The 12,908-nt window shown below is 39.9% G+C and overlaps 1 protein-coding gene across 3 annotated transcripts in view; it reads left to right on the top strand.

Annotated features, from left to right (window-relative positions):
- Positions 1-12,360, top strand: part of hpse (heparanase) — a 22,751-nt gene extending 10,391 nt beyond the window's left edge. Inside the window, exons 6-12 of one of the 3 annotated variants that reach the window (XM_061733511.1) lie at positions 259-306; positions 2,398-2,491; positions 2,575-2,681; positions 6,522-6,636; positions 8,334-8,458; positions 9,393-9,539; positions 12,003-12,359. In XM_061733511.1, coding sequence (XP_061589495.1) covers positions 259-306; positions 2,398-2,491; positions 2,575-2,681; positions 6,522-6,636; positions 8,334-8,458; positions 9,393-9,539; positions 12,003-12,162 — 796 coding nt within the window. In that variant the 3' untranslated portion in view covers positions 12,163-12,359. Of the gene's footprint in view, positions 1-258; positions 307-2,397; positions 2,492-2,574; positions 2,682-6,521; positions 6,637-8,333; positions 8,459-9,392; positions 9,540-12,002 lie in introns of all 3 variants that reach the window. The other 2 variants (XM_061733513.1, XM_061733512.1) reach the window with 2 other exon arrangements.
- The last annotated feature ends 548 nt before the right edge of the window (positions 12,361-12,908 follow it).

The following is a 12,908-nucleotide window of genomic DNA, read 5'->3' on the forward strand; positions in this document are numbered from 1 at the left end:
TAATATATTTGCATTATACTAAGATGCATTCATTTTCAATGGCTTTTGTCCTTAATGGCTTTTTCCCCCTTACATGACTTTTACTTTTATACTTTAAGTAGTTTTGAAACCAGTACTTTTATACTTTTACTTGAGTAAAAAACTTGAGTTGATACTTCAACTTCTACAGGAGTATTTTTAAACTCTAGTATCTATACTTCTACCTGAGTAATGAATGTGAATACTGAAGACACCTCTGCTTCTGTGTTTCTGCTGCAGCTTCCTGCAGAGCGGCGCTGACGCCGTGGACGCCTTGACCTGGCATCAGTGAGTTCACCTGCACGTTCACCTGCACGTTCACCTGCACGTTCACCTGCACGTTCACCTGCACGTTCACCTGCACGTTCTCCTGCACGTTCACCTGCACGTTCACCTGCACATTCACCTGCACATTCACCTGCACGTTCACCTGCACATTCACCTGCACGTTCACCTGCACATTCACCTGCACGTTCACCTGCACGTTCACCTGCACGTTCTCCTGCACGTTCACCTGCACGTTCACCTGCACATTCACCTGCACGTTCACCTGCACGTTCTCCTGCACGTTCACCTGCACGTTCACCTGCACATTCACCTGGATCCACCACATTCTTCTGTGTAGCTCTCTGCAGAGCCAGGGGCTGGTGGCATGATATCAAAGGTTTTCCCCTGCAGAGGCTCTAAACTCAGTTTTATCTTTGGAGTTAAATACATCGGGAGAAGAAACCAGACGGAGCTCCGGAGCTTGAGCCAACATCGACTACACCGGCATTTGACGAGATCTTTTCTCATTTTTGCGGCGTGTCTGCTACATCTGGTGTTTTTAGCCGCTACCTAGTGTTGGTGGCTAAAGATGAGAGAGAGACTAAACATCAACTAGTAAACAGAAAACCATTCTTCTCTCACCCATAACTACACCTTGAGATACTTAGGGCCAGTCCCAATTTCCCCACTACCCCTACTTTTCTTCACTACCCCTAAATTTTGCGCGTTCCCGTGAGAGTAGTGGTGTCCCAATTCCTCTTTCCACCTAGGGGGAGTGTGCTTATTTAGGGGTAGTGCTTATGAATCTGGCCCTTCACAGGTATGGTTTTCCGATGCTCACTAGATGAACTAGGGCCAGAAAGATTTCCCAGAATTCGTTGTCATTTGCAGACTGAATCAAAAAAAAAAAACATGGCGGACATTTCTTATTTTTTAGTGAATAAAATCTATATTTTCAGTTAGTTTCTGCATAAAAATGCGTTTTGATTACATTTCTAGCGAGAAATATATATTTTACTTTCATAATATTCAATCAGTGAATGTACATAATCACTCGTTTCCCCGCTGTTGCGAAGTCTTTTTCAAACCTCGCCAGAATAAAGGCTGATTTATGGTTCCATGTTACACCAACGCAGAGCCTACGCCGTAGGCTCTGCGTTGGTGTAACGTGGACCCATAAAGCAGGCCGTTCTCATTCCGAAATGTATCTTCCTAAATGATTTATTTCAGCCAGCGGTAAAGCAAATTTCTTAACAGGCGTTATTTGGATAAACTGAGCCCAGGTTGGGGATCTTAACGGTTACTTTTACGCCTGAAAAAATATTAAAACTTAATAAAGTGGTATATTAACAGCGCTACAGCTGAAATTAAAACAGCTTTTAGCTCTGGGCTTCTAGATCTGGTGTGACGTATGTGCAAACGTAACTACACAGTCGCTTACGTACCGGAATGTAAACCACGCAGTGACGTAGCAAGCAAAATTTAGGGGTAGTGCTGAAAAGTAGGACTAGGGGGGGATTGGGAATGGGCCTTAAACTCCTCCGCTTCAGGCAGCACATCCACATCCCACCCTTTTCTAACTCAGAGCCCCAGTCTCAGATTTGGAGGTGCCGGTTCTCGCTCCAACGACTGGTTGTGTGATGACACATCTCCTGATGTTTTTGATAAAACAAAGCCAACAAATCTTCCCATCAAAGGTCCAGAAACTACATTTATCTTGTCTGAACTTTCAAACAATGTTGTGGTTCAGTGGAGCAAATTTGAACAAATCTGTAAAGAAAGAATGTCACAACAAAATAAATGACACTAGGACTTGTTAATGAATCAAATGATCTGAATAAAATAGATAATTTAGAAGATAATTATTTAAAGTTCTTGATCCATTTTTATGGACATCTGTTTGAGCCACTCAGTCAAAATAATGGTTACAGCATCATCTGAAAATGTAATATTAGATCATTAGACACCAACCCTGGTCCTAAAATCGCTCCCTGTGGAACCCCTGGATCTCAGTTTTATCTGCACTCGCAGACAAACTTCTCTGCACATTTTTATTGGTTCATGACTCTTCCCGTTATTGAGTTGTTTTCAGCTGCGTTCTTTGTTTCCTAGTTACTATGTGAACGGGAGAGACACCTCTCTGGAGGATTTCCTGGATCCTGAAGTCCTGGACACTCTGGCCTTGAAGACCAATGAAGTCATGGAGGTAGATGCATTTTGAACGCACTGTTTTACGCTTCTGTGTTTGACCAGCGTGATATTTTCAGTGTGTTTCCTCTGCGGCCTCAGAGGGTGAAGGAAGCGTCTCCTGGGAAGGCGGTGTGGCTCGGAGAGACCAGTTCAGCTTACGGGGGAGGAGCGCTTGGACTGTCTGACACGTTTGTCGCCGGATTCATGTGAGTCGAGAACAAACAGAGATATCCTTGGCTATATTCACACTGCTGGCCTTAATCCAGTTTTAATATATTTATCTTTACCTATCCAGTCAGAACCATATCTCTCCAACTCTACAGTGTTGTTAAAAATGTGCTAATCGGCATGGTGGCAATGGGAACCAACTGCAAATGACAAAGAAGACTGTTAGAAGTCCTTCCAGCAACCAGAGCCTCACACGAGACATTTGTGCAGAACTGATTAGGATGGCATTTAAATCTGATTTGTAAAGGTCACATTCCTGGTGCTGTTAGACCGTAAAGAAAGTTATCTAGATGCAGTCTAGATTTGGTTAAGAATCAGATCTGGCAAGTCAGCGCTGATATCGCCCAATGAACCGTATGTATGACCCACCAAAACTCGCATATCCACCAGACACGGACCAGGGGCCGGATTCACCGATATGTTCTTAAAGGTATTGTGACATCATTTTTAACATGCTTTTAACACTATTAACATATTAACAAAAAAAAAAACAAAAAAAAAAAAACATGCTTTTAACACTATTAAAAGTCTTGGCCAACATCCCTCAAATTTGTCTAAAAGGATGTAACAAGAAAAACTTCACTCCAGTACTCCATGCCTGGCTTTTTTATGACAGTGTTTTTTTGCGCCGTGAAAAACGCTTCCTTTTCCCCCTTTCCTGTCAATCATTGCGCCGCTCCTCCTCCAAACCTCCTCCTCCAGCCATACGCTCACAGCGGCGTCGGAGAGTTAAGCCGGGAGCAACAGGCGAAGCATGCACGGAAAAGCAGACAGTCCACAGCAAACAATCATAAAAATAAAGGCATGCAAGCAGCAGTGTCCCCTTATCTTAAGTCCAGTCAGTGGCCGCGGGTCTTCTTAGCAGTTTTCCTCCGGTGATGAGAACAGAAGAGGCTCTAAACAGCTCCGTGTTAAGCCTGATTTATGGTTCCGCGTTAAATCGACGCAGAGCCTACGCCGTAGAGTTCAGCGTACGGTGCGCATCGCCGCGTAACCCTACGCCGTAGGCTCTGCGTCGGTGTAACGCGGAACCATAAATCAGCCTTTATGGTGCGCTGGAGAGGAGAGGAGGCAGGGAGCTGGGTGGAGGGAGCGGTGATTTAGCGGGCCGTGACGTCACGGCCCGCCACCAAACCTGATGCGCCGTTTTTGCATAGTTATGCGGAAAATCCCAGAAAGCACACAATACACTGAATGTTAAAATTTCGTTGTTTTTTGGGTGTAATTGATGTCAAGACACCCAACAAAACACAAAAAATCAAGAAAAATTTGTTTTTCATGTCACAATACCTTTAAGAACAATCTTAAGAAATGTCTTAAGATCTAAAACTAAGAAGTTCATAAGAAAGTTCTTAAGTGCAATTCCTCAATATTTTCTTCTACCGTCTTAAGAACTGTCATTTCTTATGAATTTCTTATTTTTCCAACTTAAGAACTTCTTAAAATATGTCATTGCATTGCACGCGCCAACAAACAACATTTATAGGTAGTTTGGTCTTAACCGTCAGTCACTCACTAAACATGGAGAAGGAGAAAAAGAGATGCAGGAACTTTTCAAGGTTATGGTGGATGAGATTAATGTGCGGAAAAAAATACTATTGGGGAAAATTAATAATAATTAACTACCACGCTAACTAACATGCTAACAAACAGTTAACAGGCTCTTTGTGTAATTAATTACAAAGTATATCAAACTATGACCTACTAGTCTGAACTTGTCTAAAATGTGTTGAAAAAGGTGATATTAGAGGCTTACCTTTTCACAGAAGACATTTTAAGACAGGTCAAGGTTGTCTTAAAGTTAAGAAAAAAGTCAAGAACAAATTTGAGAACTTTTATTTCAAGAATACCATTTATTCTTAAGTTTTTTCTTAAGAAGAAAGTTGAGAAAATACTTTTGTAACTTTTTTGGGGAATATGACTTCTTCTCTTTTTCTTCTTAAGACTGAACTTAAGAAAAAAATGACACTTAAGAAGATTTTATTTCTTAAGAATGTTTTGTGAATCCGGCCCCAGATCTGTGTTGTGTTTGGACCAGTGGTCCACGTCTGACCTGTACCAGGGTCTCTGTGCCAAAGGTATGCCACACTTGACCGAAAGGTTTTTAGAGAAATGGACATGTAGTGAATTTTCATCCAGACTCACGTGATTTCCATCATCTCCGCCTCTTGAGTATCTGAAGGTTTCAGCAGACGTCTCACTCAGAGCTGCAGGACCCGGGCACGAGATCGTCTGTCGCCTCGGCGGGTCTGCAGGACTGATACCAGTCCGTCTGATTAGGTTTACTGATTACTGGTCTCATGACATGCTGCTCACAAACAAGGCTCCAGTGTTTTGTAAATAGGTTTGTGAGTTTAAAAACGCAGCAGGATTTAGTTACCTAACTTCCAGTATGACTTCATAGCCAATAAATTACAATACATAGTAAAATGGTCAAAAAATCATCCTTTAGATAGTCAATGACTGGACTCAGAGGAAGTGTTTTGCAATGAGCTAGAAATCTCAGAGTTACCATTTATTAGTCAAAGCATCAAACATCATCAATGTTTCAAAAGCATTAATATTAGCACAACTTTATCAGCTTGGTGGGAATTTCTTAAAGTAGCTAAAATTTCACTCTTTCCATGTGACCGTACACCCATATGGAACAACCCAGACATCCTGAATAATTATAAAAAGATGGTAAACTTTGCTCAATGGAGAGACCAAGGAGGAATACGGTATCTACAGCATGTAATCATAGGAGGACAGTTTGTACCTTTTAATACACTCACTGTTCAATATGGAATTAGCAGTAAAAAAAATGTAAAATACCAACAACTTAAGGCCATAATAAATAAAACATTTAAACTTAACCATTAGACTTGCAACTTCCCGCCAGGATAATAGAATTATTGAACCTAAGCACTCTAAAGTTGTTATCAAAACTTTACAGGTTAGTGTCTAAAATAGATCATTCAGCAGAGGTGTCTTCAGTATTCACATTCATTACTCAGGTAAAAGTATAATTAGAGTTTAAAAATACTCCTGTAGAAGTTGAAGTATCAACTCAAGTTTTTTACTCAAGTAAAAGTATAAGAGTACTGGTTTCAAAACTACTTAAAGTATAAAAGTAAAAGTAATGTAAGGGGGAAAAAAGCCATTAAGGACAAAAGCCATTGAAAATGAATGTATCTTAGTATAATGTAAATATATTAAAGAAGCATATATGTGTACTATTGAGCATTAACATGTGTTTCAGAGAGCAGCAGATATGATGACTAGTTGCCTATAAGTATTGTAATGGTGCAAAAAGTCAAACTTCATGTTCATGTTATCATTTATCCTAACCTTTATTGGAATGTACATCCAAGTTTAGTTGCAGGAATCTGAGGGAACGGATGTAAGAACAAAACTGGACAAGAACATCTGAAACAACCACAACCAAATTCACTCTATCCGGATGGAGCAATTTAACTGGATAGTTTTTATTAAAGGCCCAAATGAAATAGAGTAACGAGGCTGTTTTTAAAATGTAAGGAGTAAAAAGTACAGATAATTGTGTGAAAATGTAAGGAGTAAAAGTAAAAAGTCGTCTGAAAAATAATTACTCCGGTGAAGTATAGATAACCAAAATTTCTACTTAAGTAAGGTAACGAAGTATTTGTACTTTGTTACTTGACACCTCTGGAATTCAGGATCTCTTCCGATTTCAAAATGGGAGGCGGATCTCTCTCTTAACACCGACCAGATGTGTGTGTGTGTGTGTGTGTGTGTTTGAGGCAGAACGTGAGGTTCTGCTGCAGCTGTGGAGTCTCATGGAGCTTGTCCTTCTTCAGGTGGATGGATAAACTGGGTCTTGCCGCCAGACTGGGCCTGGGTGTGGTGATGCGGCAGGTGCTGCTCGGTTCTGGGAGTTACCACCTGGTGGACGAGAACCTGGACCCTCTTCCTGTGAGACGTGACAGGTTTCCTCCTGCGCTTCATGAGCTGCTGCTACTAACGCTTTTCAACTATTGGTTTTGGTGTCTTAAGGTTCATCGCTCTTAATTGAACCTGCCTGAGAGATAAAAGTTTGTCACGTTGAACATCAAATATCCTGAAATTAAATGTTAAACACAATACAAATGATGTTGAATTTGGACTGAAAGTAGAAAGAAGTATTTTTTATTATTATTTGATTAGATTTTTTATTCCAGTTGCAGGATTTTCCAATGAGTTTTCCAATGAGAACAAGCTGATCATATATTTATTTTTTGGTTGTTTAAACCGATGGGATTAGGTAAATAGAGTAAAGTAAATGTGTAGATTTATTCCAACTTAAAAAAAATGACTAAATAAAAATAGATGGATGTTTTCCCGTAAGGAAATACTAGGGGAGTACTTAGGTACTGATCAGGTGGTCCGGATTCATCAGAGCTGGTAGAGTAGCCAAAGATTGTACTCAAGTAAAAGTACTGTTACTTCAGAATAATATGACTCAAGTACAAGTAAAAAGTAGTCATCCAAATAATTGAGTAAAAGTAAAAAAGTACTTGGTGAAAAAACTACTCAAGTACTGAGTAACTGTTGAGTAACGTCTGATTTATTTTTTTAACACAACCATTCAAACAGACAAAAGTACAAAATAATCACCTTTAGGCAAATTAAATCAATAAAATAAATTAAAATTAATAAAAAATAAAAAAATTGCTTAAATTAAAATAATCTTAAAGTAAATTGAAGTACTTTAATAATAAAATAAATAAAATAATAACAGAATAAAAAAATAAACTAAGCACAAGTAGCACAAAATTTCAAGCCTTTGTACTTTTTAATTTAATTTAATTAATTTAATTTTTTAACCAGGCAGAACTAGAACAAGCCCATGAACTCATAGAAACTCTGTGTGTGTTTGAGTCTGTGTAAATGTGACAAAACATGCAAAAACAAACATTTTTCCCAAAGAATCACCCAGTGATGTCATGAGATTGACGCGTACGCGGATAAAAGGGATAAAAGAAAAGTAACAGCTCAACGTAGCCTAATGTAGCGGAGTAAGAGGAACAGTTTCTTCTTCACTAATCTACTCAAGTAAAAGTAAAAAGTATAGTGATTCAAAACTACTCCTGAAAGTATAACTGTAACACAGCGTGTGCTACGGGGGTCACAGAGACAGCGGACACCGGGATCGTTGCAAGACTTTATTTATCTTTGCACGTGCACACACACTCAGAGGCCTCGTCAGCCGAGCTGCTCGTCCCCTCTGCTCTGCTTCCGTCCTCCTCCGTCTCCAGAGCCCACACCCTACTGAAATACACAGAGTGATTAGACACACCTGTGTACCGTCAGCTGGTCCAGCCACGTCACCTGTGCGCCACTCCCCCGCACTCCCTCTCTCCCCTGCAGACCACGCCCCAATCCTGCACCCTGCCACAATAACATTTCCCAAAACTTACTCAAGTAAATGTAACGGAGTAAATGTAACTCGTTACTACCACCTCTGGGATTCATCAGTACCTGAAAACATGCAGCAGAATGTTAGATGTCTGACTCCTCCTGGTGCCACCCCGAGGTGACAGACGCAGCTCTGAATCCGTCGTTTGTCTCCTGTCTGTCTGTCTGTCTGTCTGTCTGTCTGTCTGTCTGTCTGTCTGTCTGTCTGTCTCCAGGATTACTGGCTGTCTGTTCTGCACAAGAAGCTGGTTGGGCCGGAGGTTCTGAAAGCTCAGGCGGTTTCTGGTGTTGGCCGAAGTAAACGAGTGAGAGTGTACCTGCACTGCGCTAGCAAGACCAGGTAAATACTCACCTGCTGGACAGCTCACGCTATAAACTGGAGAAACTGGTTTCATGCACTAAAAAAGCATCTGCAGGGAAAAGAAAGGACCCGACTCAGACAACCAAGCTTCAACTCACAATGAAGATTCAGATGTTAAATCTGAAACGTTTAATATAACACAGCAAACAATCAGAAATGTCTATGTCTCTAAAGACTGACTCAGTGTATCTTGATTGACAGCAAGAGCAGAGATGTAAACAGGAAGCATCTCTGAAATTAATAAACTCACAAAGTACCACATGATGTTAATGAATACATTTAATGAATAAATTTAACTATAACATTTCAACTTAAATCAATGGAAGAACGAGAAAAATGCAAGCTATTTTGTCGCTTTTTGAAAATAGAAACATCAAGAGGATATCCTTGGGAAATGTTATTTTAAATATTTAAAATGTGTATGAAATTAAGTCTTATCTTTCCAGTAAATCCTTATTAAAGCTACTAACAGTTGAATTAAAAACACCATAAAACAAGGACCAAAACTACTACACGATCTTAAGCTTCAACAAATACCTGACAACTGCCACTGTTTGGCTTAAGGTTTTTCTCCCACTAGGGGAGTTTTTACCTGCCATTGTTTATGTAATAATTGCTCAGGGGTTTATGTTCTGGGTCTCTGGAAAGATCCTAGAGACAACTTTGTTGTATTAGACGCTATACAAATAAAATTGAATTGAATTGAATTGAATTGATCCTTAAATTGTGCCAATGTAACTGGACTCCCAGTTTGTCAGGTTCTTAGATTCAGCCTGTTGAACTCCAGAAAAGAGAGAAAGAGAATCAGGAAGAATGCAGTGAAAGATGCTGAGAAACTGGACGAGACGGTGAGACTGGTGAGAGGTTTTCAGCTTGGTGATGGGACTCATCCTGCCGCTGTGTGTGTCTGCAGCTACGGAGGCGGAGCCGTGGTGTTGTTGGCCATGAACATGAGCAAGAAGCCGGCAAGGATCTCCGTTCCCGCCCTGGTGTCCAACAGCACAGTGGACGCTTTTGTCCTGCAGTCGGAGCAGCGCGGGGAGGAGGGACTGCTGTCCAGGTGACTCAGTGATCCATTCATGTCTGAGCGTTGAGCCGTGACGAGCATGTCAACACCCTGAACGTTCACTGTGACCAGTACTAGAGTTGTAAAAAACAATCAGGGGGGTGGTGGATTTGATCATATGGGGACAGATAATTTGTGCTGATTACAAATAATATAATATATTACAAATAATAGCAGTGACCAAAACACCTGCAGAAATACTGCAGGAATGACATAGCAGCAGTTAAATGCAGCCTTCTGTAAGCTTTAAATATCCACTGGGATTACATCAAATACATCAAAACACAACAATAAAAAACACTTTTCTGAACTTATCAATATGACTCTGTCCTTCACAGGATAAGGAAAATGGATCACTGCAAAAACTCACAATCTTAACACGAATATTTGTCTTATTTCTAGTTAAAATGTCTCATTTTAGTAAAAAAAATCTCATTACACTTAAAACAAGACTCATCACTGGAAAAAACAACAATTTTCACCTGTTTCAAGTAGATTTTCACTTGAAATTAGAAAAATCTGCCAGTGGAACAAGATTATTTTGCTTGTAATAAGAAGATAAATCTTGTCCCACTGGCAGATTTTCCTACTTATTTCAAGTGAAAATGTACTTGAAACAGGTGAAAATTGTCAAATAAGTTATTTTTCTGGTGTTATTTTTCTGGTGATGACTCTAAATGTTGAAATAGCAGTAAAACCACATTCATTGATGAAATGGCATAAGGGATGGAAAGGAGGGGTAGCAGTTTTACAGGGGGGATGATTTTGGCCGTTTTTATTTCAGGGGGGGATGCTGTCTCCCCTCATCCCCCCTCAACTCCAGTACTGGTCCTCAGTCTGAGTGAAATGCAACGTTTTTTGCACTGATCGTGTAAATCCATCTCAGCAGGTGAAGCTTTGAAAAGCGGCTGCGGTTCGGGGGCGGGCCTCCCCTGGCAGGGGGGGGGGGGGGGGGGGGGGTACTCGGGTGGGCACAGTGGCCGGGGGTTTAAAAAAAGAAAAGAAAGAAAAGCAGCTGCAGGATTTAAATGGCTGTTATTTTACAGCCCGGTTGGTGCACTGTGATGGAGCTGACTGGTATTCATGCTTCTGAATGCAGCAGAAGTGCTGACGAGATGCTTTAATCTGTGGTGTCAGACTGCAGCCAGAGCAGGAGCACACACCTGAGAGCACATGAGGAGCAGAAAAACACACCTGAGACCCCAGCAGGTGAAGGCGACGCTGTCAGACACGGTAAAAAGCCTCCAGAACTGTCAAAACCAGAGTCAGACTTCCGACTCCTCCCAGTGCAGTAATCTCTGCAGTCACTCTCAGGTTTGTGTAGACTGGATTTAAGGCCATGTTTGTAGTCAGTGTTGACAGGAGCTGACTCCACCCAATCCCAGTCCACCAAAAATGTGTAAATGAATGCAACAAACAAGTCGTGGTCATGGAAACGTTTGGATCTACGATCATAATCTGGCTACGTCAGTTTCAGTTTCTCTGGCTCTCGTTCATGAGTGTGAGCAGGATGGATGGATGAAGAAAACGTTTGTTTGATGAAGAAAATGATTGTTTTGTTCATCCTTGCACCATTTGTGTGTTTTTAAACTAAGCTCCGTTAAAAACGTTTCTACTCCCACCTTAGTTAGTCATTTAGTTAATAATTAGGCAAGGCAAGTTTATTTATACAGGACTGTCTCAGAAAATTAGAATATTGTTATTTTCTGTAATGCAATAAAAAAAAAATGTCATACATTCTGGATTCATTACAAATCAACTGAAATATTGCAAGCCTTTTATTATTTTAATATTGCTGATCATGGCTTACAGCTTAAGAAAACTCAAATATCCTATCTCAAAAAATTAGAATATTCTGGGAATCCTAATCTTAAACTGTAAACCATGATCAGCAATATTAAAATAATAAAAGGCTTGCAATATTTCAGTTGATTTGTAATGAATCCAGAATGTATGACATTTTTGTTTTTTTAATTGCATTACAGAAAATAAAGAACTTCATCACAATATTTTAATTTTCTGAGACAGTCCTGTATAACACAATTCAACACAAGGTAATTCAAAGTGCTTTACGTCAACATTAAAAGCGGCAAGACATAATTAGACAGTAAATAAATGAAATAAATAAATGAAATAAAATTATGAGAAAAGAAGGTAAAATAATAAAAAGCACAAGCACAATCATTACCCAACAGGTGGCACCAGTGGGAATGAAACAGATGTGCAGCATTTGGATTAAAAGCCTCCTACTGTTATCAGAGCAGCGGGAAAATGTCCACAACGCACCATACAAGACACTGCGATCCGTAATGCAAAACTATTTAATAACTCTGGGATGGCCCTTTTTTCTCTTATCTGCATCTGGTAGCCAAGTTGTGGGTTCCAACATGAATTGAAAGCAGAGGGAGAATCTGTTGTGTCTCTGCCTGGCTAACGGCTGTGTCCTGTTTCCCAAAGGTCTGTGCAACTGAACGGACGACTGCTGAAGATGGTGGATGATAAAACCCTGCCCCCCCTGACGGGAGAGCATCTACCTGCAGAAGATCACCTGCAGCTTCCTGCATACTCTCTGGCGTTCTTCGTCTTTGTGGATGCCGGGGTGGCAGCCTGCCACTGACGCCGGCTCGGACTCTGCAGCTGCTCCAGATACCTGCGGATAATCCACCATCAGACTGAACTCTGAAACCTGATGTGGATCAGCTATATCTATAAATTATTCTGCAGGACCTTTTTTTATGGAAAATGTTTCTCTAATACAGGAATGTCTCAGAAAATGTGAATATTGTGATAAAGTTCTTTATTTTCTGTAATGCAATTAAAAAAACAAAAATGTCATACATTCTGGATTCATTACAAATCAACTGAAATATTGCAAGCCTTTTATTATTTTAATATTGCTGATTATGGCTTACAGTTTAAGATTAAGATTCCCAGAATATTCCATTTTTTAAGATAGGATATTTGAGTTTTCTTAAACTGTAAGCCATGATCAGCAATATTAAAATAATAAAAGGCTTGGAATATTTCAGTTGATTTGTAATGAATCCAGAATGTATGACATTTTTGTTTTTGTAATTGCATTACAGAAATTCATAATATTAAAATTTTCTGAGACAGTCCTGTATATAGTTTACTTAATTTTATATAAATAAAGTTTTGTGATTCAGTTACACTCAGGTTAAGTATTCATGAGCTTTGAGTCTTTATAATAAAATATTCACAGATATGTTGCCTGGTAAATACTTTCAATGGAACAGATTAACCTCAAGTTTTCACAAGAAAATGACTTTAAGCCAAATGTGTGGGTTGATGGACTTAATAAAAAACAGAGTAGGCCATTCTTTAAATAACTGATGTAATGCC

Source organism: Cololabis saira, chromosome 11, assembly GCF_033807715.1.
Source record: "Cololabis saira isolate AMF1-May2022 chromosome 11, fColSai1.1, whole genome shotgun sequence".
Taxonomy (NCBI): Eukaryota; Metazoa; Chordata; class Actinopteri; order Beloniformes; family Belonidae; genus Cololabis; species Cololabis saira.